Raw genomic sequence first — 27,627 nt, 5'->3', positions numbered from 1 at the left:
CATCTGGGAACACAGATACTCAGAGAAGAGGTGAGGTGTGACCGAAAAAAGAGTGTTCATTAAGAGCCAAACAGAAGAGTGGCGATTGGATTAAGGCCCAGAAAAAGGTTCCTCTTCACAAACACTCATTGGATAACAGGTTAGGTAATTATATAATCATAATCATGCCAGAATTACAATAGCAGGAAGATAAAAGCACTTCCTGAGAACAAACTACGTGCAAGGTTCAAGGTCCGCGGCTGCAAACACAATTCAAACAAGCAAGAAAATGTGAAAAGATATCAAAGCAGGTTGTTATTTGCCAGAATATACAAAGGAAGTACAGTCAGGGTTGGCCTTGGCCTCAGTCTGTGGGGATAACATCCTGTCCCAGTGTATGAATAATGTAACAGAAGTGGTGGTGAAATTTCCAATAATTTATGACTTGGGGGGGTCTGTAGTTTGTGTCCACGTCACTTAGTTGTAGTTAAGTGCCCCAAGACAGAGCAGTTACCAACTCAGGCTCACATCCGTCGAGATGTGTAATAACTTTATTGGCCAACAATGTACTAATTTTACAGTAAGTGCTCTACGCTTGAGTTTTATCCCCCCCGTTATTATTGTCCCTCAAACAGCAGCACGTTCTGATGACCATGAAACATGTGGAGGCTGGAGGGTAGAGTGAGTTACACACAGTTTCTTTCACAAATGAGATGTTAATTATAACTTTGAGTAATAAAAAGCATGTTAAAACCACATTTTAATGTTCAATTTAAATATGATTAAAATCAAGTTGCTATTCATACAAACATGCCATTTAGTCCTGAAATGGTTGGATAAAAATAAACGAACACGAAATGCCTAGTTGGAAATTTTTACTTGAAATGGCTCAAATGTTCTTTTTTTTATTATTTTATAATATAATAGCCTGGCCAGCCTTCCTAATCTTTCTTTCTATTTCTATCCTATAGAATTAATTAGTCTGGTGGGCTTTTGTTGGATAAATATTGTAAGAGCCATATGTTTAGGAATGATTGTAAATGGGTGTCGGAGGCATTGGGGGCGCTAAAGTATTTAGCCAAAGACTGCCACAGGTGATTTAAGTGGGGACAATTAAAGCATCCGGTGCTGATGAATGGGGAAGCAAACAGTTCTTTGACTGTGAATTGTATTATTAGATTGAGATCTCTTGAGTCTTAATCCATTAAGACATAATGTAAAACCAAAAACAGAGAAGCAGAGCTGCCATATTTTCTAACTCGCTGACAATTCCACATCTTTGACATCACAGACATAAAGATTATATTGTGTTGTAGAGCAGCTTCTTGTGTTTCTCGAGGTGTCCTTATTTTTTGCCTGAAGGCTTCTGTTTGGACACAGGAAGCAGTTGTTCAAAGGGTGTTTTTACATAGGAAATGCATTAGGAGGGGGACAGAAAGAGCTGCAGTTAGGGGCAGTTGATAAACATTCAGGTTGACATGGATACAGGCAGGCAGGGCTGTTACCATGGTGACAGGCTGACGCACAAGAAGCATAGAAAGCAGCCATATTTGTCGTCTTTATCAGACTTTAAGCATTATATCTGTCATATTGATCATCCTTCCGCTGTATATGACTTTTCCACATTAAGATCACACAGCCTGAGCTTCTTATAGTCTTATGGTATTATTCCAGCCTCAGCTGTTTCTTTTTCATATCTTCATAATATTAATACAGTTTCTACTTTTCAAAATAAGAGCTTCATCCTTTTAAATTCTTAACCGTGTTTCAGCAAATTATATTCAGATTTATATTCAATTCAGAGCAATCCTTCACATCAGCGCTCAAAGCAATGCTTCAGCTGCAGTAATCACACTTGCATTTTCGTCAGGAAATGCTTTTCTAGTTTGTTGTTGTTGTTTGGAATGAAATTTGTTTTTGTATATTACAGTATTATGGCATGTGACTTGGCCGACCTCAATAAATGGACCTTTGACCCATGGAATAATGTTTTTGTGGCCCTTTAAAATTTGTAATCGAGTACCCCTGCTCTAGACTGACCAATGGAAAGTAGAGTACACAAACAGCATCCAAGCTGTCAAACCGGAATGATCAGGATGTTTTTGTGGTTTTAAACTTGAAACTTGAACTTTAAACTGTGGTGACTAGAGTTCCATCCACCCAATTCCTCTCTTTCCTCTAGGAAACAAAACAGTTTAATATAAATAAAAAGTGGACAGTTACACTTATCACAGTTTTTATGGACGTTTGGTTTCTAAAGAATTTAGTATGAATAAAAATGAACAACTTTTTTCAGTTATTGTTACAGAAACAATACAAGACATTTTTTATTTTTTTGTTTATTTTTTATTTTTATTTTATTTTGGTAGACAGCAGACAAGTTCACAGTGTGTGTGAGTTGTGTCTACCAGTGTTAATTTTGGCAGCAATTTCGGATTTAGTTTTTATTTTAGTCTTGTGACTAAAATGTCATTTGATTTTAGTCACGTTTTAGTCATCAACATTTTTAAAGTTTTAGTCTAGTTTTAGTCGACTAAATATCAAATAATTTTAGTCGACTAAATCTGCCGTGGATTTAGTCGACTAAAATTCTATGATATATATTTTTCATGAAATATTTAAGGTTTGATTGTGCAATAAAAACAGGCACAGCTTTAACTTGTGTTATTTGAAACAAACATCTCTTTATTTAATTGCTATGACCTTTTCACAAAAGCACCAGTGAACAGTGAGCTGCTCTCCCTGAATACACTGTTCAGTCATGACCTTCCTCATGAATCCTCCATAACTACAGCAAAACACTTCAGTGACAACTTAGAAACAGGTCGCATGCTGTAAAACCATCAGCAGCGGTGTCTTCATTTATAGATTTTGTCACATGTATCTTTGAACGGAAGTTAAGATGACTCGTCTGCAAATGTCGCTTCAGGTTTATTGTTTTTACCGCTGACAGTCGCTCCACACGGTTTGTAAACCGTCTTGATTGTCTTGAAATTAAACGTGTCTGTGTGTCTGTTCTCCTGTTTTGTGTGACCATGCATGAGTACGCCTTCTTCCAGCATCGCGGCGCAACGTCCTTACACAGAGAAAGCACTTCTGATTGGCTCTCTGCCGCCGTCTCCTGATTCGTCCCTCCCTTTCCACAAACAAAATTTGCTCTGATTGGATCTCGTCTCCATCAATAATTTCGTCTCGTTTTTATTCGTTGACGAAAGTGTCAATCCATTTCGTCTTCGTTTTTGGCACCGTGCGTTAGTTTTTATTTAGTTATCGTCTCGTTTTTATCAGCAAAAAAAGGTCGTTAACGAAAACTATGACGAAAATGATTCGTCAACAAAATTAACACTGGTGTCTACTAGGTGCTCAGGCTACCTAGGGAAGACGGGCCCGAAGACATCTGAACGGCTTGTAAATAGCTTTGCAAGCTCTTGAGAAGAACTTCTGTGTAGCGCTGACTTCTGGCTGAGTTCTTGTAGCATGTTTTAAGAAAATACTGATGATCTGTCTGTCCGTCAGTGGTCGCCCAGCGTCCATAAGAATGGCCACATTGACTGGAGATTTCCACTCTTTGATCAGGCTCTTATAAACCAGGTCTCTAAGACCCTTGAAGTTTTCTGGAGGAATATTAATATATTGCTTCTTCAGTAAATCACAAATTTGGTTGGAAAGTCGGAGATGGATGATGTCATACTCTTCGGAGGTCAGGTGCATCTTTGACTTTCTATCCACTTGAAAAATGAGACCATAAAGAAATATTTCTAAGCATGCTCTTAGGTCACACGATTCCCTTGACTGCTGCTGAGCCACTTTTGGTTCCTCAAGAGTCTCTTTCTTCCCCTCAGGTGTCTCCACCTTTGGCACAGAGTCTTCCACTTTGGGGATCTTGGATGTCTGCTGCACAGGCACACTGATGACAGGTTCTTCTCTTTCAGCATTGGAAGTGCCATTCAACTTCTTAGCCTTTCTAGGAGGCTTGGGTGGAGCAGCTTTCTTTCGTGAAGCCTTTTGCATAGTAGGCTTTAGCAGAGAAACCACGTCAGGTGGCTCCTGCTCTGGCACAAAAGCCTCCACTGGACTGACCTCAGGTGGCTCCTGCTCTGGCACAAAAGCCTCCACTGGACTGACCTCAGGTGGCTCCTGCTCTGGCACAAAAGCCTCCACTGGACTGACCTCAGGTGGCTCCTGCTCTGGCACAAAAGCCTCCACTGGACTGACCTCAGGTGGCTCCTGCTCTGGCACAAAAGCCTCCACTGGACTGACCTCAGGTGGCTCCTGCTCTGGCACAAAAGCCTCCACTGTACTGGTCTCAATTACATAGGACAATAACGTCTTATTGTCCACTGTGTCTTTTAGTCTTATTGTATCCATGTGTAAAATGTTTTAAAATAACATCAATGCAGTCCTCTCTGCCATGTACTGCCACTGAAATGACATCATACATTCTAAATGACATCATAAACCAGTTTACATCATACACCAGTGCTTCTTATGGTATTAATCAAGCCTCTAACCTTTCATATGGTTTATTCACAGGCTATTCTTTAAGGTTAATGACTTCATACTGTTCTTGTCTTCAGCTGTTTCTTTTTTATATCTTCCTTATATTCAAACATTTTCTAATTTTCAAAATAAGAGCTTCATCCTTTTAAATTCAGATTGCAGATTCTCCAGCAATTCAGAGCAATCCTTCACATCAGCGTTCAAAGCAACGCTTCAGCTGCAGCAATCAAACTTGCATTTTCTTCAGGAAATGCTTTTCTAGCTTTTGTTGTTATGAAGTTGAAACTTACAATTTAATCTAAGTTAATAAACCAATATTATTTACGGTAAGATACAATACTGTTTTATTCATTCAAATACACGTCAAACAAGCGTTGGACATCAGCCGGTAGCTGCATCTATTGGACTTAGTAGCTACAAATATATTATTTTTCACAGGGCAAGCAGCAGGCAGTGTTATGATTGGTGGAATAGGTTTTGTACCAGACCCTGTTTCACAGAGAGTATTTGTGCAGAATAAAAAGTGGAGGACTGTAACTGGAAATAACAAAAAGATAAAACACGACACACACGTTGACACAAGTGGCCTAAACGGGGATGTTTCCAGGGAACCCCAAAAAGTGATGGACTTTGCTGGTTGTTTAACACTGAAGTCACAGACAGTTTTGTTCAGTTAGTTTTATTCATCAGTGGCGCTGAAAATGAGCTGAAATGTATGTTGCTCCCCCCGGAAACATCTCTGTTTGTTTACTGCTGCACGTTTTCTTACTCCTAAATGATGTGAATAGTAAGAGCAGCCCTGGATTACAAGACAAAATATACATAATCTTCAAGAGATTTGAAACTAGTTTTTTTTTTTTTTAAAGAGGAACCCAAATTTATTTGGATTTAATTTGTCCAGTTTCCAAGTAATCTCTCTAATCACATAAAGTCCAACTAATACCAGTTGTCAAGATGGAAGGAACCTTTCAGTGCATTTTAAAACCTTCGCTGAAAAAAATGCGAAGGGATTACAATTTCACATCAGGAGAGCAGAAGTCTCATCATGCTTCTTTTCTTTTTGCCTAATTTGTTTATTTGCAGGGAAATCATCTGAAAATAGATAAGCTGAGATAAACGGAGATTTATTAACACGGAAAGGAAGCATTGACGATGTGTTGACGTCTCCCTGAAGACGTGTGTTTCCATGTGACAAGTAAAGGAATTCTCTGGCACTTTCAATGTACTGTTGTTGGCTCTAAATGTCAGAATGTCAGCTGGGGTACATCAAAACAACCTTGCAGCTGAGACTCATCATTTTCTACTGTGTGACGCATGAAGGACATAAATTGGACGGCTGGTTATTACGGTGTGCAGGTGGGAAAAAAATCATAGGATACAACATGATGAGAGTAATCAAGGTGTCTTACCTCGTCCTGGTAGATGAAGAAGAGCATGATGGACAGAATTTCCAGGAAAAAGATGAGCAGGAGGAGGATGAAGAACTGTGGAGACACAGAGGAAACCATTTATTATAGAGCAAGAAAAGACCACATCGGAGATAATAACATCTGTCTGTGTAGAATGAAGTGCACGTTGACGAGAAGACAGAGAGAAGCAGACTGTGTGAGAGGGTGAGAGGAGGTGCAATCAAAGACAGTTTCTCACTGACAGGTGAAGAGAGCGGGAGGTGGGACTTTCAGGCTGGCAGAAGTGATGCACAATTCCCCTCTGTCCACTTTTGAATTTGTTAAAAGGAACCAGATTTTATTCCTCAGCAGCCCCACACCCAGCCCTGCCGCTCTATAGTGGGCAGGATGAGCTGCTTGATGGGTGATACATCTTCGTCCTGTGGGCCCATTTGAGTGCTTAAAACAGTTACGAGCTCATCCATCAGATCCTTTGCTGCAATGTGGCTCTGTCTCTCACACATGGGAGTGACTGTCTGAAGCACGGAGGGGGGAAATATTTTGAGAAACAGAAACCATCTCAATAAAACAGACTGATCAGATGATGTGTGTCGATGAAAACATGGACACATATCTGCACTGGTTTGCAGAAATGCTGCTTGGAAAGATGCAAGCTTGGTTTTCTTTGCTGAAGCGATTTTAAAATGTGCTGCATATTTGTATGTTGTGCAGAGATTAAAGCAAAACATTAATTCTCTATCTGACACATAGTGAATCATCTTACATGGGATGCACAGCCTCATCAGACTTTGACTGTGCTGTGATTCTATGCCTCTAGTATACTCTGGTATTCAGAGGAGGTCATCAATTTTAGTATCTGTGAGGTGTCCAGATCCTGTAGCTGCAAAACAAGGTCAACCATCACTTCCCCACTGCCGTGCTTGACAGTGTGTATGAGGTGTTTCTGCTGAAATGCTGCGTTTGCTTTCAGCAGACATGGTGGTGTACATTAGAACATTAAGACCAAACATCATTGGTCTCATCTGTCCATAAAACATTAAAAAAAAAGTGTTGTGCTTTGTTCAGATGCAGGTTTGTGAACCTCAGTCTTGCTTCCATGTGCTTTTCTAGACAGAAGAGACTCCTGGTAACCCTTCAAACAAACTGGACTTGGACAAGCTCAGTGAGGCCTGGAGGCTTTGACATGTAGCTTCTTGTGTTTCTCTGATCATTGCACTTTCTGAGCTTGTTGTAAATTTGCTGGCACGTCCACTCCTGGGCAAATTGACAGCCGTCACGAGTGCTTTTCACTTGTGATGGTCTTTGTCACTGTAAGAATTAGGGCAGCAACGTTAACTCAAGTACTCGACTAATATTTGAGGGCAAAATGCATCGACAACTAATTTAGTACTCGATGACTCGTTTAGCGAGGTCCCGGGTTCCAGACACACCTGCTCGGATTTGGCGCCGGGCAGCGGTCCAAAGCAGGTATTCACCTGCTGCTAGATGCAGCCATAGCTATGGAAAAACTATGACATTTACGCGTGATCCGAGTACTCGAGTAATAAAATAGTTTGTAAACCTTTTCACATTGATGCAACAGTTGCTTTTTTTAACATCGCTGTTTATGTCCTTTTTTTGCTATTGTGTTAACACACACCTGAATGCTCTAGAAGTGGCAAAACGTCTGCACACCTGCTGATGATCAGTTTATCAAGGGCTGATGATCAGCAGCACCTGCTTAAACCCTGTAGAGGCAGTAAAGGGGGAACTTATTATTATCATTAGTATAGTATCATTTTTGATAAATAAATAAGGATGCAGTTAAAGTTGTGTTGTTCTTCTGAGGCTGTAATTGCCTAATGCTACCAAGACTACTACCACTGTAAGCAGATGGTTTTTACACAACAAACCATAGAAGACAGGTTATTAACTTTCACGCACGCCTGTATGTTTTAGCTTCTCTGTGCAGTGCAGTTTTTTTAAGTGAAGCACAGAAGCCATGACATGTTCACAGAGCATCAAAAGCGAGATGAATTTTTTTTCTTCAAGACATCGTCGCGGCTTCATGTCCTCTGTGTATTCTAGTTGTTTCTTTGACAGTCGATGTCGGTGCTGCCAGTTCAAAAGACTGGCATCAAGCTGGGCTGTCAGTCGCCCCCAAGGTCTGTCTGGCAGTACCTGCATGAATGAGTGTGAAAAGGATGAAAGTCTCAGTGGTGATGCACAGAGAGACCCTCGCTCACCAGCAGGTTAAAACCAGGACCTCACCCCTGCCCCCCCATCAACCTGTAAACAGTTTATACAAATATGAGGACATTTTTAATTTTAGATTTTAGCAATTCAGCTCTAAATATTTGGCATTTTAAAGATGTAACATGTTTTGTTATGAACCACAGTTCACAAAGAAACCAGTCGTGTTGGAAACTGCCATTTTGTCTCTGTGATATTTCTTGGCCTTGGTATTGATTTTTGAAGGAAACTCTTTTTCTGTTGGAGTGTAGACATTCACACTCAGTGCATTGTTGAGCATGATGCCAGAGGTACTTAAACCTTCCCACCGAATGATTTTTTTTTTTTTTTTTACCTCAGAAGTACTAAATACGCTTGGAGCAGGCTCCCCGCTGAACTCCGTGTTTAAATCACCAACTCTGCTCTTCAGCTTCACCTGTTGTTATTGTACTAAGGACTAAAGTTATGCAGGATGGGTGCCATCACAGATTACCATCTCTGCTGCTCCACAGGTAATCCATATTAGGATTAAATATAGTTACAGAAACTGCAGTTCAAAACTGCACTTCAGCAGAGCTGTGGGTGGGTGTCTGTCTGCAGGCTGAGCAGAGTTGAATTAAGCAGGTGAAGGTGGCGAGGAGCAGATAATGTTTGTCCTCTCGATGGAATCATTCCTGTTTATTAGCTGCATCAGTTTCTCATCACCAGACCTATTTTGGTGGCAGAGAACGAGGATGAGAAATCAAAGATGCAGACTTTCATTCAGACAGAAATTGAGTCACCTATTTTGAATTCAGGACGTTTATTCTCATTCTTAAAAAGCACCTGAAGAACATTTTCAGTGTCTATCTCTCTTCAGCAGCAGGTGGCCGAGTTCGTCTGTGCTTACAACAACATGGTGGACCCGACCTTTTTTTTTCCTTAATTAACAAAATAATTGGTCATGGCGGTCTCTGCAGTCCTTTATCTGTACAAGACTCCTCTTTCTACCCAAAGAAAAGAACAAAGGAATGAATGCATCTCTACTTGTTGTATCCTTTCTGTAGCCTCTCTGCTGTCTTTTGTGTGCATGAAATTACAAGAGAGAGCAAAGGGACATCGTTAAGAATGACAAACTGATTCTCACAAGCACTTGGAAAACAAACAGAGCCATTCCCCATGGCTTTCAGGATATTTCCCCATTATTCTGCTCTTAATAGGAAATTTCACTCTTTTTCTTTAGACCACGAGCTCGTAGGCATCATTTTTATATAATGTGCAACAGGAAGCTCTCAAAAATGAGCTTGAGGATTTTTTTAGGCTGCTGCACTGAATGGCTGGAGGAATTAACTCTCATTGATGGAAATCCATTTGTGAAGTGCTAATTATAATAAAAGCAATGACAGTGTGCCGATTAAGTCAAGTGCAGAACAATCAAGCTTTCTTAATCGTGATTCATGTGAAAGGACAGATGCAACTTCTCAGTCATTAATATTAATAGTAAAAATAAACAGCTGGTTGAAAACCCATCATTTTCTGACTGAAAGTATTTTTTTTAATTGAGATGTAAAATATAAATATTTAAAAAACATGGGTAATTAGTTCCAAATGACTTTGTTTAACAGGACACAGTTGTTTCTGTCACACTGACACAGCAGGCTGAGGAAATGCATTAACATGCTTTTGTTTTAATTGTGCTTGTAATGGACAGGGGTACAACAAATCGCAGCAAAAGAGCCTCAAAAGAGCGGGTTGACTTGTTTGGTGTGTTGTTTTTTTTTTGTGTCTCGGTGATAAATTATTATAAACAAAGACTGGGATCCAATAACAAAAGGACCAAAGCAGACTCGACGTGGTTCTCCTGAACTGTCATCATTCAAACTGAAAAACGTTTTTGTGTTTGCAGCAGCGGCTTCCAGCAGCACGGCTGGCGAAAAAGATTTATAGGAGATCAGAATAATAAAAAAAAAAAGTCTTACAAAGCTGACAAACATGTTTATTCTCATCTACTGAGCGGATTTTGAAATTGCAAAAAGAAAACAATCAACAAGGGACAAATAGAATTATATATGTGACAGACATTTGAAGGATTAGCAGCAACTGAAAAAGCTCCGTCACCTTGTAGTCGTGACTGTGGGACATGCAGGGAAGATTTGTGGTCAAAATTTAAGAGACCTCGACTCCGACCCGCAGTGAATAAAGTCTGTGATATAAGATGGGACCTGACCATTAAAGGCCTTGAAAGCAATCAGCAAGGTCTCAAATGGAATTCTAAAGTGAAGAGAGGCAAGGACAGGGGTTAGAGCTGTCTGACGGTAAAGTAAAAGTGATATTACAATCTAAAAATATTCCATCACAAACTAACTATATATAGAGATAAAATGTGCTGTAAAATAAAAAGCAGGTTTCGAAGGAAAATGCTCGTCCATCCTTGATTTATGTGTACTGTGAGGTGTGGTGCATTGTCTTTGCCTCAAGTATCTCAGTCCTCCTAATCTCCTGGTTAATCCAATTAAGGTGTCATAAATGTGGAACTGTTTTTATACCAGGTAAAAAACATGTTTATTTCTGTTGAAAATGGATGTTTACAGGATTTAATTAAGTTATGTAGCAAGACCCCTAGAGGCCACAAGGGGGAACTGCAGTCTGGTGGTTGCCACTTGATTATTGACAGCTGTCCATTGAAAGTCTAACCACAGACTAAAGAAGGTCAACCCTAACAGCCTGCCTAGTGGATCCACATGTGGACAAAACAATAACAAACAAGTTTAGTGCATAACTATTATATAAAAATGATAAATGTGCATTTAATATGAAGCGTTGAGTTGCCATCAGTTTGTGGACCAGGCTGCAAACAGGTTTACTCCTGATGTACAGTTGGACATTTAACATGGAGGTTGTCTTCACTCTCAGCCCTGGAGATGTTTTTTTTTTTTTATTATAAAGCAGGAAAGCAGTTGATCGACTGTACCGCTGTAACTGATTCCTAAATTCTTCACAGACTAAACTGCAAGCAAACAATCATTTTGGCTCCAAGCCCCTCTCATTATTGTTCCCACATCCTCCTAAGTAGATAACACCAAGAATTTAAAACCATGAAAGCCGTACAGTCATTTTTATTTCAAGCTCCTGGTGTTTTTGTGAGGCACAGCCAGTGCTGACACGTGTAATGGTGTGTGTAATCATGTCAGTCTGTCTTGAGGATGGATAAAGCTCAGTGAAGTGGTCCTTTGACGGTTCTACTCGTGGTGTCCTGCGGGTTTTTCTCCTTCTTCCATCACAGTTTTTGTTCTATGAGCGTTAATGAGCCACCGCTGGGCTGTGTGAAGGTGATGCCTTCGGGGAGGAGCAGAAACCATGCAGGACCACAACACGTTTCCAAGTGTTTTATTGCTGTAGAGTAGGACAGACAGCAGTACTGCAATTAGTCTCCAGAGACTCAGGATTTATGTTGTAATATTTACTCTACATTTACGTAAGCTCCTAATATATCTGGGGAATGCTATTGACCTATAAAGACTAAATGCAAATGGAACACATTGTGAAAATTTATATAACAGACTCCAGAGGCTCTCCTGCATATAGTGCTGTTATTTATGTAATGACTCGTTAGACCAGCAGTGGTTATGTCCCTCTTTGGCAGAGGATTGATGCTTCAGCAGAGCATCGGGATGAAGCAGAGTAACATCAAAGGCACGGACGCATTGATTCGTTCATGTTCTTCCACACAGTGTGAAGCCGTCATGTCCACACAGGCCTCAAAAAAAATCAATCCCTTTGGGTCTCGTGCTGCACAGAAGGAACCTTGTGAGGTGATATCTGTGCTCTGATCCTTTATAACATGTAAAGCCGTACAGTGCAAACAATCTGCTTCCATTTCCACCACACTGATCTCACCTTCCTGACTAATCTGTTGGTAGATGAGGTCACAGACCTTCCACACCTCAACGTGCCCTTTGACTTATACAGCAGTACCAACTGTCCAGACTGGTGTGAAACATGGCCTTAATTACAGCGTAGAAATTGAATTTCTGGAGAAATTCAGGCCCATATTTTCTACTAAAAGGACAGGGTATTGGATTGTAATACTCTTGAGTACGCTTGCAGCATTACAAAAAATATGCTCCACTGTATTGAACATACAGCTTTGTTTTACACCAAGTTTGAAATGATTTTGGTCCCTGCTGGTTGCCTGGCAACCCCACTAAGATGACAGACCTTTTCTGCGGACGGCGACCCAACGCAACAGTCGCACTGTGGTTGTCTTTAAAGTTGTGTCTCTGGAGTCGCACCCTTCGCAGTGTGTAAAGGCCACAGCGAGCGATGTTAAATTGGCCTACAGAGGATTTCCTGTTTACACCTCCAAGACTGCATTCAGATTGTCCACCCACTCACCCACTATATATAGTTTGCTACATGTAAGACTCAGTATATTGAAGGTTGTTTGTTTTGAATGTAATCGGCAGTATTTTGCCAATAGCGGTTTAATGAAGCATGTGTAGAGTGGAACTATATCTTGCCAGCTGATGATGAAGGTAGAGATTAATAGATGATGTCTCTGTATCAGGTGATAATAAACAAATGAGGACAGACGGTCACAGTGGACACCGCATGCTTTTTTTTATGTGACAGTTTCAGTGGTTGACATTTTTGTTATTTCAATCAGCACTTGAAAATAACTGACAATGGTCCAACTGTCAGCTGTCGCCTAGCAACCTGCACAGCGGCAGGTGACACATTCACACATGTACAGCAGCAAAGTTCTGATTATAGAGTATAGCTGTTGTAAATAGGACAGCGTGAGTTGTATTTTCCAATACAGGAACTAAGTGGCTATTTTGTCTGCGCCTTTGTGAACTTTTCCTTTCAGATGTTTTCATCAGGTGATTCTTTTTGCCCATGGGAATATTATGACAGGCATGTCTTTGGACAGATTTGGTGTCATTCAACGTGGTGGTGTGAGATAGAAAAGTGAGTTTTTTTTTTTTGCCACCTTATGAGTCCGTACAGCACAACAGAGCCATAAAGACTGAAATAAGGAGGCAGTTCTTGAAAACTTGCACCACTTTGTGCCATTTCTTGTTGTCCTTCCGGAAGTAAACTGGTCCTAAAAACACCCCGTAGCCCCTGAATGGACACACAGCTGCCAGCATCTGAACCATTGACTCTATATACAAAACAGAGGTCACAAGATCTCATTTATAAAATGCACCACCTTAGACCCAGAGTCTGTACGGTAGTGTTTAATGCCTAATCTTAACCATTAGTTTTTATGCTAAAGCCAGCTGTGCTGTGCTTTGGATACCCATCCACCAGCCTTCACCCTCCTCCATAGTTGGACTGTTGCATCTTTATTGGTGTCATGATAAGATGGCATGAGCCAGTATGATCATATGCTCTATGTCCACGTGTCGTTAGCAGAAACATAACCATGAGTCACATTCGGTGGCGTTTTTTTTGTGAGGACGTGTTGGAAAACAAATGAGCATTTAAACATAGATCAGTGTGATTAAAACGGGGGCAGTCCAGATGTTTTTGCATTTGGGGAGCTGTTGTGTCATCCATCTTTAGTAGTCGGTGATTTAAACATGTGTTGTCCAGCTTTAGGTTTTTGCCTCACTGTTTGCTCGAGATAACGCTGAATTTCAAGCTCTTTCTCAGACCAGATGTCGCTGACCAGAGTTCACATTCAACCAGATATTTTATGCAGTTGATGATTCAGGCAGGTAAGATTCATTATCCTTCCCAGCCTCGGAAGAACACCAGTGGTAACCTAATATTTCTGTGCAGAAAACGAGCTCAGAAAATGGAGCTTTCTTTGCTCACCGACTGAAACTGAAGAAAATAGGTCGTCAGGGCCCATTTAAAGGCTCCTTTCTGATTGATCAGTTTCCACAGTAAAATGGAACCCACATTCCTTCTCAGTGAGTTTGTCCAGAGGTTGCTGCAGGAGAGGATGAACTCATATTGAGTGTCTGTGTGAGGTTTTAAATTTATATAAAAGTTACAAATATCTTTTGAAGTTGCTCAGATCACAAGATTGTGAAAGCTTTTTTTGATCTCTGATATTTGATGGTACAAATTAAAAAGCATGCAAAAGGCAATAGTACTTTATCCTGCAACAGTAAGATGTCTCACAGCCATGTCGCAGCTCTCGCCGTCCCTCATCAGTGGTCCACATGCTAATAAGCTCTGAAATTTGAAGGGAGACGAATCTTTTCTAATCTCTGTGAAGACCAGGGCTGCTTTGTCACTCATTAAAGCAGACTCGCTTTCATAATGCGCCCACTCTCATTATATTGACACAGCGCAGGAATTGGTCCGGTCACTGTGGGGAAAATGTCATGGATCATGCTAATGATCGACACTAAAACTCGTTCCCACAGAGCTCATAATTGCTTACTCCTGCTGTGCAATTTTCTTAATGATTAATTCTATTTTTCCCCACACAGAATGGTTCTTCCTGATAAACCCTGTGCAGTGGTGATGCTTGATTACATGAGTTTGTTTGTTTGTCAGAATAATTGTGTGTGTTCATACTTCATGAGAATTCCTGGTTTGGAATGAGAGTTTTCTCTCTGTTAAATTCAGGTCAAAAAAGAGTCAACTGTAAAGTCAGAATTTACCAAAGCACACAGTTTTAAAAAAATAATCATGTTCATGAGAGATGTGGGCTCAGAGGAAGACTAATAAGATGTCACCATGTTCCTTTTGGTACCAATTTTAGAACATTTTCAAGCAAATTTAATACCAAGCATAGATCATGTGCTTCCACCTCGGCTCATTGTACAAACAGGAGCCCAATATATCTCACTTACAGGTGCTGCCATATTGGAAGACGCCTATTTGAAGCCAGAGCTCGCACAGTAAAGGTCAAACGGTGAACATCCTCTCTTAACCTTTTGTGTAGCCTGGCTGGTCCGCAGTAATACTTCCTTCTTTTTTTACCCAATCTCTGGGTGTTCTAAGGACATGTTAGCAGAGCGTCAGCTGTCTTCAGTTGTTTTTGTTTTTTGGGTTTGGGGCCATTATTGAAAGGGATGTGGGATTGAGAAATGGTGAAGGGGTAATAGGTTTACCAGCCTTGGTCCTTAACTGTAGCTACATCAGATGACCTGCTTTTGAATTCTGAAATAAAAATCAACCTTTTCATGAGCCACTAACTAAACTGACTGTTTAGGCAATAAATAAATAAACACCAACTTTATGAAAAATAATAATTTATCTTGTAATTACTGTAATTCAATTCAATTCAAGAATTTCCTTCGGGATTAAGGATCTTATCTTATTACAGCCCCCTGCCAACAGGGGAGCCCCTGATTTTCCAGCATGTCTGCTTTAGTCCTTTCTGCAGAGGTGGTTTGAGTGCAGCCTGCGCCCTCGGTTCGCCTTCTCTTCTCCACTGTCTCCACTGACCTCTGTCCGTTAAAAGCTAAAAAAAACATCAGATATTTGTAGCTTTGTGGTAAGTTTGAATGAAGATGAGTCAATGTTTCTGCATTTTACAACAAATCCTTCATCATAGCAGGACATATAATGTCTACATCCTCATCGTTTTGGTTGAAAAGTGGCTGTGTGTTACATCTCTTGTTTTTTTTTCTGACTATTGTCATGTGGTGTGTGGTCTGTTATCAAAGCTGTCTAAAAGTTGGACCCTAAGCGATGACCAACATGGGGAAGAGGCTGCCTTGGCGCACATATCTATTATCCAGATATCCGTGGCTATTCTCAGCTCACTGAAACATTGTCCGGTGGCCCCAGAGGAGGAGTCATCAGGCGATAGCTGATGGATTCTCAGATTGTTTGTTTCACAGTGATTACAGCAGTCTTTCAACATGACAACAGTTGTTAGACCAAAAAAAACTGTGGATGTTCCACAGCAGGTTTCAGTGGGGCTGCTGGGGTGGGTCTGAGTGGCACCACTGCCTCTGGCAACAAGTTTAAACCATCATAAAGTGCAGGAGTGTTTGTGAAGGTGTCTGTGTCTGTGTGTGTTTTCCCCTGTAAAGCAGTGTTAGTTTTGGCAGCAATTTTGGATTTAGTTTTTATTTTAGTCTGTCATTTGATTTTAGTCACATTTTAGTCAACATTTTTTAACTTTTAGTCTAGTTTTAGTCGACTAAATATCAAAGAATTTTAGTTGAATCTGCCGTGGATTTAGTCGACTAAAATTCTATGATATATATTTGTTTGAAGTGCAATAAAAACAGGCACAGCTTTAACTTGTGTTATTTGAAACAAACATCTCTTTATTTAATTTCTATGACCTTTTCACAAAAGAACCAATGAACAGTGAGCTGCTCTCCCTGAACACATTGTTCAGTCATGACCTTCTTCATGAATCCTCCATAACTACAGCAAAACACTTCAGTGACAACTTAGAAACAGGTCGCATGCTGTAAAACCATCAGCAGCGGTGACTTAATTTATAGATTTTGTCACGTGTATCTTTGAACGGAAGTTAACTCGTCTGCAAACGTCACTTCAGGTTTGTTGTGTTTTTACCGCTGATAGTCGCTCCACACGGTTTGAACCGTCTTGTTTGTCTTCATCAAACGTGTCCGTGTGTCTGTTCTTCTCCTGTGTTGTGTTACCATGCATGAGGACGCCTTCTTCCAGCATCGCGGGGTAACGTCCTTACACAGAGAGATCACTTCTGATTGGCTCTCTGCCGCCGTCTCCTGATTCGTCCCTCCCTTCCACAAACAAAATTTGCTCTGATTGGATCTCGTCTCCATCAATAATTTCGTCTTGTTTGTATTCGTTGACGAAAGTGTCAATACATTTAGTCTTCGTTTTTGGCACCGTGCGTTTTTATTTAGTTTTTATATTAGTTGATTCGTCAACAAAATTAACACTGCTGTAAAGCCAGGAGTTCTTTATTAAGAATATTTTTTCTTTTGTAGGTAAACTACACAATCTTTGCTGGTGAGGGGATCTGGAGGGTTTTTTCTGTGAGGGGGGGAAAAAGATTTTTTTACAAATACTGAACCTGCGGCAACAGGTGCAGTGGGCAATAGCAATGTGTCATGATTCCTCTTTATGGCCATGAAGGAAGGGAAATTAAATATTCCCCTCTGCAAAGTAGTGCTGCAGTTGCATGAACATGTGCACATTGTTTATGGTACTGAGGCTTTATTGCTTAGATATATTGCAACTGAGAAGCCTGGATATTTCTGCTGCTTATGGATAATAAAAGTCTACAATATAGAAAATTTGCCAGAGGCACCGAAGACAAATGGCTGATTTATATATTTTTTATAGTATATTGACAGGGTTTTTTGAAAATCAGAGTGCCAGTTAGTCTACGTTCTAGTTATTTTCCTGCAAATTAGAATGTATTTTTTTTCCCTCCACAGGTCAGATTTCACAACATGGCTTAATCCAGTGTGACATCAACCTGCCCGTTCACATAATGGATGCAGTGAGTACACTTACAATACAAAGTCCATCCGCTCCCTTCAATGTATGCTTGCAGTGAAACAACTGATTTGCTTACTGTTTTTCTGGCTTTTTGTGGGAGGTAAGGATTTGTGATGTTAGAAATGTGTCCTATTCTTGTTGGTTTGTCTCCACCCAGCTTAGTCAAATATATTTTTGATCATATCCAGGTTGAGGTGTTGACATGGATTATGAGTCACCTGATTATTGTGTATCATTGTGTACATAATGACAACAGCAGGCCGGTGTGTACTGGTGTATAGTCTGAACTCAGGCCAAAGAAATACAGATACCAGAGTTATAATAATAATAATTTTCTTGCTCTGTTGGGCAGGCACTCAAAGCGCTTACATTGAGATGCATTATTCTTTCACACCACATTCACACAGTGGCAGTGGTAAGCTACCAGGGGGAGACTGACGGAGACGTGGCTGCCAAGGTGCGCCTACGGCCTCTCCGACCACCGCCGATCCATTCATACACCAGTGAGTGCACTGGAGGCAATGCGGGTAAAGTGCCTTGCCCAAGGACACACAACAATGACTAGGGAGGAGCTGGGGTCGAACCGCCGACCTTCCAGTTATTGGACAACCCTGCTCTACCACTGAGCCACTGCTGCCCTATATGAGAGTTATGGTTGTTGTGTAGTTGTTGTATAGTATGAGGATCTGCTGGATGCTGTTGCAGAGACCAGGTTTCCATTTCTGTGGTAGCACCTCGAGGAGGCAGAATCCTACAAGTGATTCTGTTCCTCTGCTCTATGCAGCAAGCTGTACATGTGTGTCTGAGAAAGTGGTCTCTGTTCAGAGGTATCTGGAGTAGCCATACAAAGAACTAGTCTGCTCTGCCTCTTGAGGCTTTTGAATTGACATGCAACCAATCAGAGAAAAAAGTGGCATGTGTTGGAGTAGATTTGTGAAAGACCTTTGTCAGTTTTCCTATTAAAAAAAAACAATTCTGCAAATATATTTGAACAATTCTCGCAGAAACCCCACCCCGTTTCAGATAGACAGTTACAGTTGGTGTGAGTGGAAGTCTGAATTCTGTCTGTGCTCAGCTTGTCTTGTGCAAGGTGCAATCCTTGTTTTCACTAGAGATGAATCAGTGCGATAAGGCTCCTGACGGTTCATTACTCTGCTGCTACAATGTTTTAATGACCCTTTGAGTCAGTTTATGTAACTGTAGCACAGAGCATGATGATGAAAGGAGCTTCGGTCTCTATATATACACACTAGCGGCTCCATTCTAGATACAGGTACTATAGCTTGATGACAAATTACACTTCTTAAGCCTGAATGTGTCAGACCATTAGCCGCCAGGATTCAAAACTGTGAGTTAACATTTAAGCTGAGCTGTCTTCAGTGTGGTTTGCTGGCTGCTGTCAGATATTTATCTGCAGTATGTTCACAAAGTAGCAAAGACCAGGCTGCACCATCAGACTGTAATTACTCTATAATTTCTTTGTGATGAAGATTTCAGATTTCAGATTTCAGATGATTATTGGAGCTCATAGCGGCATGAATGTTTTCCTGAATACAAAAGATTTAACTAACTCACACAGCAGCTGTCTCAGAATACCAAAGCAGAGTGTCGTATCAGTCACCGCCTTGTGTGAAAGTCAGCCACAGCCATCACAAAAATCATCCTGGCAATAATGATAACTTACCGTCAGCAGAATGGGACGGCTCTCTTTGACGGCTCCCACGCAGCCCAGGCAGCCGATCACCATGATGATCGTCCCCACGGCGATGAGCAGGTTGGCTGCTGACAGCGAGGGAAGGGATGATGACAGGGTGGCGAAGTTTCCCTGGGTCACTGAAAGCCAGACCCCCACCCCGAGTATGCCGCATCCTCCCAGCTGCAGGGGGGGGAAACACAGATGCTGTCACTGAAGATCTGTCACAATCAGAACTGTGCATGATGGATAGATTTATTTTCTTTCATCGATCTGGTAAACGTACTGTGGGGCGACATCAAGCAGCAGCTTAGCTTATCAAAAAGACTAAAAAGGAAACATCTTGCAGCCACTCTGAGTAACTGTACTGTAACAGTAATCCGCCTGCCAGCACCTCTAAAGCTCCCTAATTAACATGTCATACTTTGCCTGCCTAATCTGCACAGAAACCAAAATGAACAAATACAAAGCAGGATTGTGTGTGTCACTAATGGTTCCCAAAGACAGCTGATAATGAGATGTGTTGGCATCTGAATTGCTCTGTTCTCATCCTGATTTAACAGCTGAAATCCCCTGATTTCTTCAGAGTTCACACGACAGGTGCTTATGTGTGAAGTAGTTTTTAGAACTGCTGTTAAGTCACGCATCCACACAGCAGCGTGCCGTACGCTATGTGAACCAGGCGGATGCTCACAACGTCTGATGTACTTCGAGGTTTCAGTTCACACCCGTGAGTTTGAGTGGCGTCTTTCACACCAATTATGATGAAACAAAAAACAAAGTAGAAAAAATTAAGTGTTAACGTAGAGATTTGCAACAATGCAGATGTTTGATGTTTCAGAGGTAAATGTTAAAATGCCCCCCCCCCCACACACACACACACAAATTGTTAGGGTTAAAATTCCCCTTGTTTCTTCTAATCACCTTCCGAGTTGGTTTATGAGGAAGGAGCGGATAAATTCTGGTCTCAAGATTACAATTTATTGAACAATGAGGCAGATTCTGAGTCACAGAGCTCTGGGTTGTTGCACACAAAGAACCAAACAAGAACAACACAAGAACAGAACAACCAACAAGAACAAACAACCACACAGCAACAATGAACAACGCAAAGACAACTTGACCTATATCACAGGGGCGTTCCCGCCTGCCGGCCCACAGGGGCATCTACTGCCCCCCCCTGCAGACCCTAGGTCATACAGCGAATAGACTATTAGTGTTTATTCCCTAATAAGGTAAAATAAATATCATAGGTTGTGAGTCCGATCTAGGGATGACCATAACATGGGGCACTCAGGCGAAAAACACATTCCTTTAGAATCTGGCTTTTATCAGGTCAGAGGTGCTGCTGTCCTTAGTCTGAATTTATGACCATTGATTTTCTATATAACTTCCTAACACATAAACACTTATGAAAATCACATTAAGTAATATACACATATAAACATGAATACTTCATGTTAGGGACATACTTCTATATATCTGAACACACACTGCATGTTAACACCGTGCAGCATAAATTCTTTCACCCTACAATACACACAACACAGAAACAGCGTACTTTTTACTTTTTTTTCAGCTTCTCCACATTGACCACTCCCACTCTGAAATTCCGACCAATCACACAAAAACGTTCTGCCCAGACGATGTGTTAAAAACAACCTGTGACAGCTGCCGAACCAGCGCTCCCAGAACAAAGTGACGCTCATTTTGCCACAATTTCTGAATACATACCACAGAAAACTGGATACTAATGGTCCTAAAGTACGGGTAACCTCTCCACAGTTACTCTTATCATAGAGTCCTTTGCTGTCATTTACTGTTTACCCTTCTGCCCTCTCCTCTCCTGCAGACAACTTTACTCCAGACAACTATCAGTGTTAAAATCTGACAAAATCTCAAATCTGACAGGCAGGGCAGATATGTGTGTTTTAAGTGAGCCTGACCTGGAGGAACAACCGCTGACAGAGAGAGTTTAGACGGAAAGAAAAGAAGAAGAGAGAGAGGCGATGCTGTGCTCTACAGCTCAACTTCTGGTGGTTGTTGTGAGGTTTGGACTGTTCACTTCCTATTTTAATTTGAAAATTAGCTGGTCCTCTTGCTTTGTTAGCATATTCCTCCCTTTTTTTTAGATTTTTGGAATCACCTGTGTCCAACCAGCCAATCACAGGCCGTGTATTTAAAGGTAGGGTAGGAGATTCTGAAAACTCAGTGAGAGTCAGCCAGATTCCCAAAGTAAACACACGCCCCTTTCTCTCGGAGCTCACCCCCAAGCCACGCCTCCCAATCACATGGACGCGCATCACCTGAAGACAAGCCTTCGACCATCATGCACGTACCTCTCTGGTGCACGCAGAGCAGGAAGAGAGAACAACCAGCCAATACTCCGCGCAGGGTCCACCCGGAGGATTGTTTTTAGTGTTTTATAGCTTCCACAGATGATTCATATTCTTCGTTTGTGAAGTGAAACTGCCGAACTAATCGGTTGCTATCGCATTGTAAAGAGAAGTTACACTAATTTTAACAAAAAGTGCATCAGAATAAAATCTCCTACCCTACCTTTAACCCTCCTTGCCCACTACTCAGTGTTTGTTTTGTCTATTTACTTGTGAATGATGACTCCTGCCTGTGTCTTGACCCTGAGCTAGCCTTTTCCTCATAGTTGGGTCTTTTGTGTGTTCTTTGACCCTTGGACTGTTTGTGGATTTTGCTTCTGCCTATTCCTTGCTGGTTGTGGTTGCCTCGTGGGCCCGACTACCTGTGCATTAAGTATTAGGTATTGTTGGCTAGGCTACTGCATGCAACCGCAACCACAAACTCTAAGCTTCTGGTACCACAATCTACTTTGACATCTGTCTGTAGAGATGAATACGTTCTTTGTAGTTTTAGCTGCTGTGTTTCACTATAGGCCTGAACCTTTAATCACCACAGACAGTTGATGCCGATGTGTCTGTTATTCTCTGCAGATTTAATAATAAATAAATAGACAGCAGCATGAGAGTCGTTATGGCCTCTGCATAAAAGGTTAGGATTTTATTATGTGTGGCCAGTTACAGTCGGTCTGTGCCGCTGTTGAAGAATCCAGCAGCTCTGGGAGGAAATCTGCATTATTTGTATTCTAAAGTCAGTGCAGACCCTTTGTAGAGGATGACATTGAGTAAAGGTTTTCAGATGTAAAGAAAACACCATCACACACACACACTCTCTGCGGCCACTTGCCAAAACTCCCAAAGGCAAAAAGATTTACATAGCTAAATACGTGATTATTGTTCCTCTCCCCCCTTTTCTTTCTATTTCTAGCTGAAGCACATAGATCTTATTTAATGAGCTCTTGAGCTAGAAGTAGGGCAAAGCAAAAATGTTAAAGAAGACTGTTTCTCCATTCACTGAGGCAGGCTTCTTTCCTCTATTTCTCCCACAGTTGGGAGACTTCGGCAGCTTGCAAATGAAAGGTCTCTGGGTCAGTGTCTCTCACAACGGACCCTTATTACGCATTGGAGTGCGTTCTCTAATGAAGATTGGCCGCAGTGAGACTGTTGAAGGATGAAAAGGGGGAAGCTGGGAATAGATGCTGGTGAACATAAGCTCACTGGAGGAGGAGAGGATATTAGAATGCGACTGTACTTTATTTTATTTCATTGCTGGCTTCATCCATCTGTGGAAGGGGATGCTTTTCAGGTGTGTGCTGGAGCTTCACCACTGCCTCTGATTTAATCGGCACAGTCTTGCCAGGAAAAACAACGGAGGAGGCGCCATGGTGGGGAACTGATTAGCAATATTGCCTATTGACTTCTCCCACATCTAAAAGATGTGCACATTAGGTGACTCTAAAGTGGCTTTGAAGTGTGAGCATTAATGGTTGCCCGTCTGTGTGTGCAAGCGGTGTACCCTACCTCTTGCCCCAGTGACAGCTGGGATAAGCTCAAACACTCCTGCAATCCTGCACCAAATGAAGCTGACGGAGGGAATGGGTGGATGAATCAATAGGAGCATGTTAACTGTGCATCATGACAGTCTAGTTGCAGTTTCACTACTACATGTATTTAGTGTTGGAAACTTTTCCTTGTTTGTTCTAAGATGAGAGACCCGACCTCAGTCTCAGACAATCAGACATGTTTGAATTATCCGGCCGAGTCTGGATGCAGTCCTGTGGGGTGAACTGATCACCGACAGCCAATGAAAAGAGAGGGTGAGACACAGGAACTAGTGTCAGAAGATGATGAGAAGTAGTTTTCTTAGTTTTCAGAATCTGTCAGGACTAGGAAAGTCGTGTAGTGTGTCCCCAGCTTAACTTGGTCCATGACAAAAGGCAAAAGGACCATGTGTGTTGATCTGGGAATCATTACCAATCAACTAATTTTTGACTATTTGTATTGGTGTCTTTAAATAACTTGGCGGATCCTGCAGAGACGGCACCTAGCCAACCGTACCAGCAGCCTGGAGAAGGCTACACTCTTTATTTTACTTTAAGCAAACTTCAGGGCGGATAAATGAGGCCACAAAGTGCAGTTCTCCTAATGGCCTGTGGGGGCAGACTCCACAGGTGAGTCAGTCCTTATAGACCTCCAAGTAAAACCAGAAATAAACATGTTTTAGACTCTTATGACTACTGTACAGTAGGGCTGAATGATTTTAAGAATAAATTGAATTGCGATTTTTCTGGCAAATATTGCGATTTCGATTTCATCCATGCTTTTTTTCAAATCAAGTTTTAGGGCACATGAGCATTTGCAAAGATCACAGAAACTTACATCATACCTAGGGGTGGGCGATATGGCAAAAATTTCATATCACGTTTCTTTAATGATAAAATCACGATCACGATTTTATCACGATTTGTTTTTACATTGACAAAAAAACATGGCTTTGACGATCTCAAAATCGCGTTGTCTGAGATCGCAATTTTCGGTCTAAAACGATAGATCGTTCAGCCCTACTTTACAGGTGGAGATTTAGACTTGAAGACTTTTCAAAGATTCATAGAGGTTTCTCTGCATGTTTAACCTCTTGCTGCTCTGTCATAATTACTAACTGATGCAAACACTCAGATTTGTGTCTTGCTGTAATGTTTTTGTATTCACTGCGTGTGAATGCGAATGAATCCTGTAGTGACTTTTTGACCTCTTATTCATGAGACTGACATGTAAAATTGCCCTCACATTACCATAGCAGGGAGCATGCCCCCGTCTAAATCACTACAATCAGAGATTGTTCTTAATTTAAGTGAATCTATTAGTGGTTTGGTGCATAAACTGTCAGAAACCTGTGACAAATAACCGTCATTATTTGACGGAACCAAAGGTCACATCTTGCGTACCTTTTTTCTGAGTGACAGTCCAGAATGAGGGTCTTTTATGTAAAGTAATCTAATAACAAAAAAAAACTGAAATCCGCACCCTCTGACTTTCTGCTAATCAATTAATTCACTTCATCTGTGGAATACTGAGTGATGGAATCCATGCACGGTTTGAAGTCTCTCTTCCATTTATAGCTGCTTTTACTTTCACTCTTATCAGCCCTGATCAGCATCCCTTTCCAGAATAACAGCAGCTTAAATCTTTAGTCACACACATTTGCAGTGTTTAAATTGCTGCAGCCATCTGGACCGCCTCCCCCTCTCACAGCAGGTTTGTGTATTTGAAGGAGAGCCTCTGTATCCGGCCTCTGATTAGGAACCAGGGACTGGGCCTGCTGCTCTTGTCTGTGAGAACATACAGTAAACACCCATTAACTTAACATTTGCCTTCACTGCATATGATTTTGTTTTTAAAACGTGTGCAGTGCAGCAGAAACATCCAGACTGACATCATTTTTGATGATACAATGATGAAGGCACTGAATAATTTCCCTGATGAAACATACATGAGCAGTAGATGTACTTGACTCCTGGGTTTTGCAATGTGTAACACAGGTGCAGGTTTTAATGTCCGTCAGCGCTCTGATCTCGCTGCGCTCCAGCCAAAGCTGGAGTCACATATTAATATAGATATATATATCTATATATATATATATATATATGGTATTATAGATATATATATATCTATATTAATAGGATTTAGGTCTGAAATCTTATGCGTTAGAAGTGTGTTCATGGGTACTACAGCAAAGTATGTCAGTTTGAATTCACATGCTTCATGTTTTATTTCTTTTGTGATCCTTTGATGTGTGAATCATGCATGCAGTTGGTCTCAGGAGTGTGAAACCTAAATCTGCTCTCAGGGTTATTGCATGATGCTGAAGCTGCCTTCGACGTATGTAATGGCTTAGATGTGTCCTCTCGATTGAAAAGGCGTGAGCAGTGTTGGGATTTGATATATTGCAACATTTCTGCTGGATTATTCTGATAGTTTCTTGTTAGTAGAAGCTGGTGCAGTCTGTGTGCTGCTTTAACAGACGGGCATCAGTCTCTCATACATTTATTGATATCATTTTAACAGCTACTCATGCAGAAGATTTTGCCCATAGCTTTGCAAATATTTCACATTTTTAATAGTTTAATATAAATTCAACCAGCAACCTGCAAAACATGTTCTCTTCTTGTTTAAAAATGCAAACTGTTGACCAATTAAACATCCAGTGCTGCACTGATCAGGTGCTTCAGTCCTTGAAATGATTCTCCGTAAAACCAGGGTGGCTCTGGGAGCAAGACATGAAATTGAAAAGGTTAATCTTCACTCACAGTTATCCAGGTGCATGCAGAACACACACTGAAGGCCATCAAACCCTACCATTCTCTCACACATCTGTAAGAATCTAATAAGCAAAGCATGACAAAAAAGTAAATCCTCAAACCCATCACACAGCCGACTTTAGCCGAAGTTAGACAGTTGTACCCATGTGGACGAGTACAGTGCACAGACAGAGATGGAGAGTGACAAGGTGACAGCTCACCTTCAGGTAAACAGGGTTTTAAAAACAGCATGCAGAGCGACAGCAGTGTCAGACCGACCTGGAGTTGCTTGAGACACTTTAAATGATATGTATGAAAAATGTGTACCTGGTGAGAAAAAACCTTGACTGTTCAGAGTGTACGAACAGATCATCTAATTTAATTCTGAAAACCATACAATATTGACCCTAATGGTACAAATTAGTTTTCTTACAGACTCTAGTTGGGTTTTGATGGTTTGGTTGGTGCCGTAGGGCCACTGAGTGGTGAAGGAGGATGGGGAATTTTGGGTAGGTTTGGCTTTTTATTACCTCGCATGGTGTGTTAGAGTGAGGACAACATACAGCTCCGTTTCAGGCACCTCCATCACCTCTCCATCTGTGGACCCTGCAGGTTGGACAACCTTAAGAGTTCCACTGGCTGTGGATCATAAAGACCCTCCATTTGTTTTTGGTGCTAATTAGGCAGGTTGGATCTGTCTAAGCTTGGTTTAGTGTGTGTGTGTGTGTGTGAGTTTAATTTGGCACAGATCTGTGGCACCATTGAGAGAAACATTTCACTTTACTGGGCGATTTGTTTTTTAACTAAATGGAACTTTGAACAGATGTACCCACCATGCACAAAATTAAAAGTCATTATTTTAAACTCAGAGGTCAAAACACTTTAAATTTAATGAACACTGGAGGCTGCACTGCCCCAAGGCGTCTTTGCATCATTTCTAAAGGTCGACATGCTTTTTTTTTCCAGTTAATGTTTACCGGGTGACATTTTATCTCCACTCAGCCCACCCACACACACACACACACACTCCTCAGGTATCAGTTCTGAGCAACTTTTTGTAAACAAGACTGCCAGCATTAAATTCACTGCTGTGTGGCTACAAGATGGATGGATGGATAAAAAAAACAACATTCTTCCCTAATCTGTGCCAAAAAAGGGGAAACATCATCCAGAATTATCAGACCTCCTGTTGTACCAATGCATCGATTCATCAGACACTTTATTTCACTTAAATTAAAAATGTGCACAAAAAAATTCAACACAACAAGATTCTGTAAAAAAACTAAATTTCTGTTGCACTTCAGCGCAAAGACGCCATAATTGACTCACATGTGACCAGCAGTCAGGTCACAGAAGTTCAGTGAGTGACAGACACACTGGTTTGTAGCATGTAAACTAGGGATGCACCCAAATGAAAATTCTTGGCCGAAACCGAAACACTGAAAAAATTCTTAAGCCAATTATTAGCACCAATGTGTTTATGGCTTTGACTGTGTACTAACCTCACTAAAATTAATGCATTGCAAATGCAAAAACTTAATCAAAGAATAAAGCCGTTTCAAAACTGTGAAAATATTTGTTTGGCACATTCCTGGATCATCTTTATTCCCACATTCAAGTATGATCTTTATAACGTGGCTCAAGTACTGTCGCGATGAAGTGCACAGGATCTGAGTAGATCTCAGTGGAACGCATGACATTTCAGTGTTTTCACTCTGTGGTCCGCTTTCTAAGACGCTTAAGCTGGATCCATACTCCACGAG

At 41.1% G+C, this 27,627-nt stretch overlaps 1 protein-coding gene across 5 annotated transcripts in view; it reads right to left on the bottom strand.

The window, feature by feature from the left end:
• The window catches only part of tspan4a (tetraspanin 4a), a 145,853-nt gene that overhangs the window by 38,031 nt on the left and 80,195 nt on the right, over nt 1–27,627 (bottom strand). For all 5 annotated transcript variants that reach the window (XM_028401897.1, XM_028401895.1, XM_028401898.1 and 2 more), the window contains 2 exons: nt 19,186–19,377; nt 5,889–5,963 (listed from right to left, as the gene is read on the bottom strand). In XM_028401897.1, coding sequence (XP_028257698.1) covers nt 5,889–5,963; nt 19,186–19,377 — 267 coding nt within the window. The remainder of the gene's footprint in view (nt 1–5,888; nt 5,964–19,185; nt 19,378–27,627) is intronic.

Source organism: Parambassis ranga, chromosome 3 (genome assembly GCF_900634625.1).
Source record: "Parambassis ranga chromosome 3, fParRan2.1, whole genome shotgun sequence".
Taxonomy (NCBI): domain Eukaryota; kingdom Metazoa; phylum Chordata; class Actinopteri; family Ambassidae; genus Parambassis; species Parambassis ranga.
The sequence above is the reverse complement of the archived record's forward strand: the minus strand, read 5'-3'. Positions and strand labels throughout refer to the sequence as shown.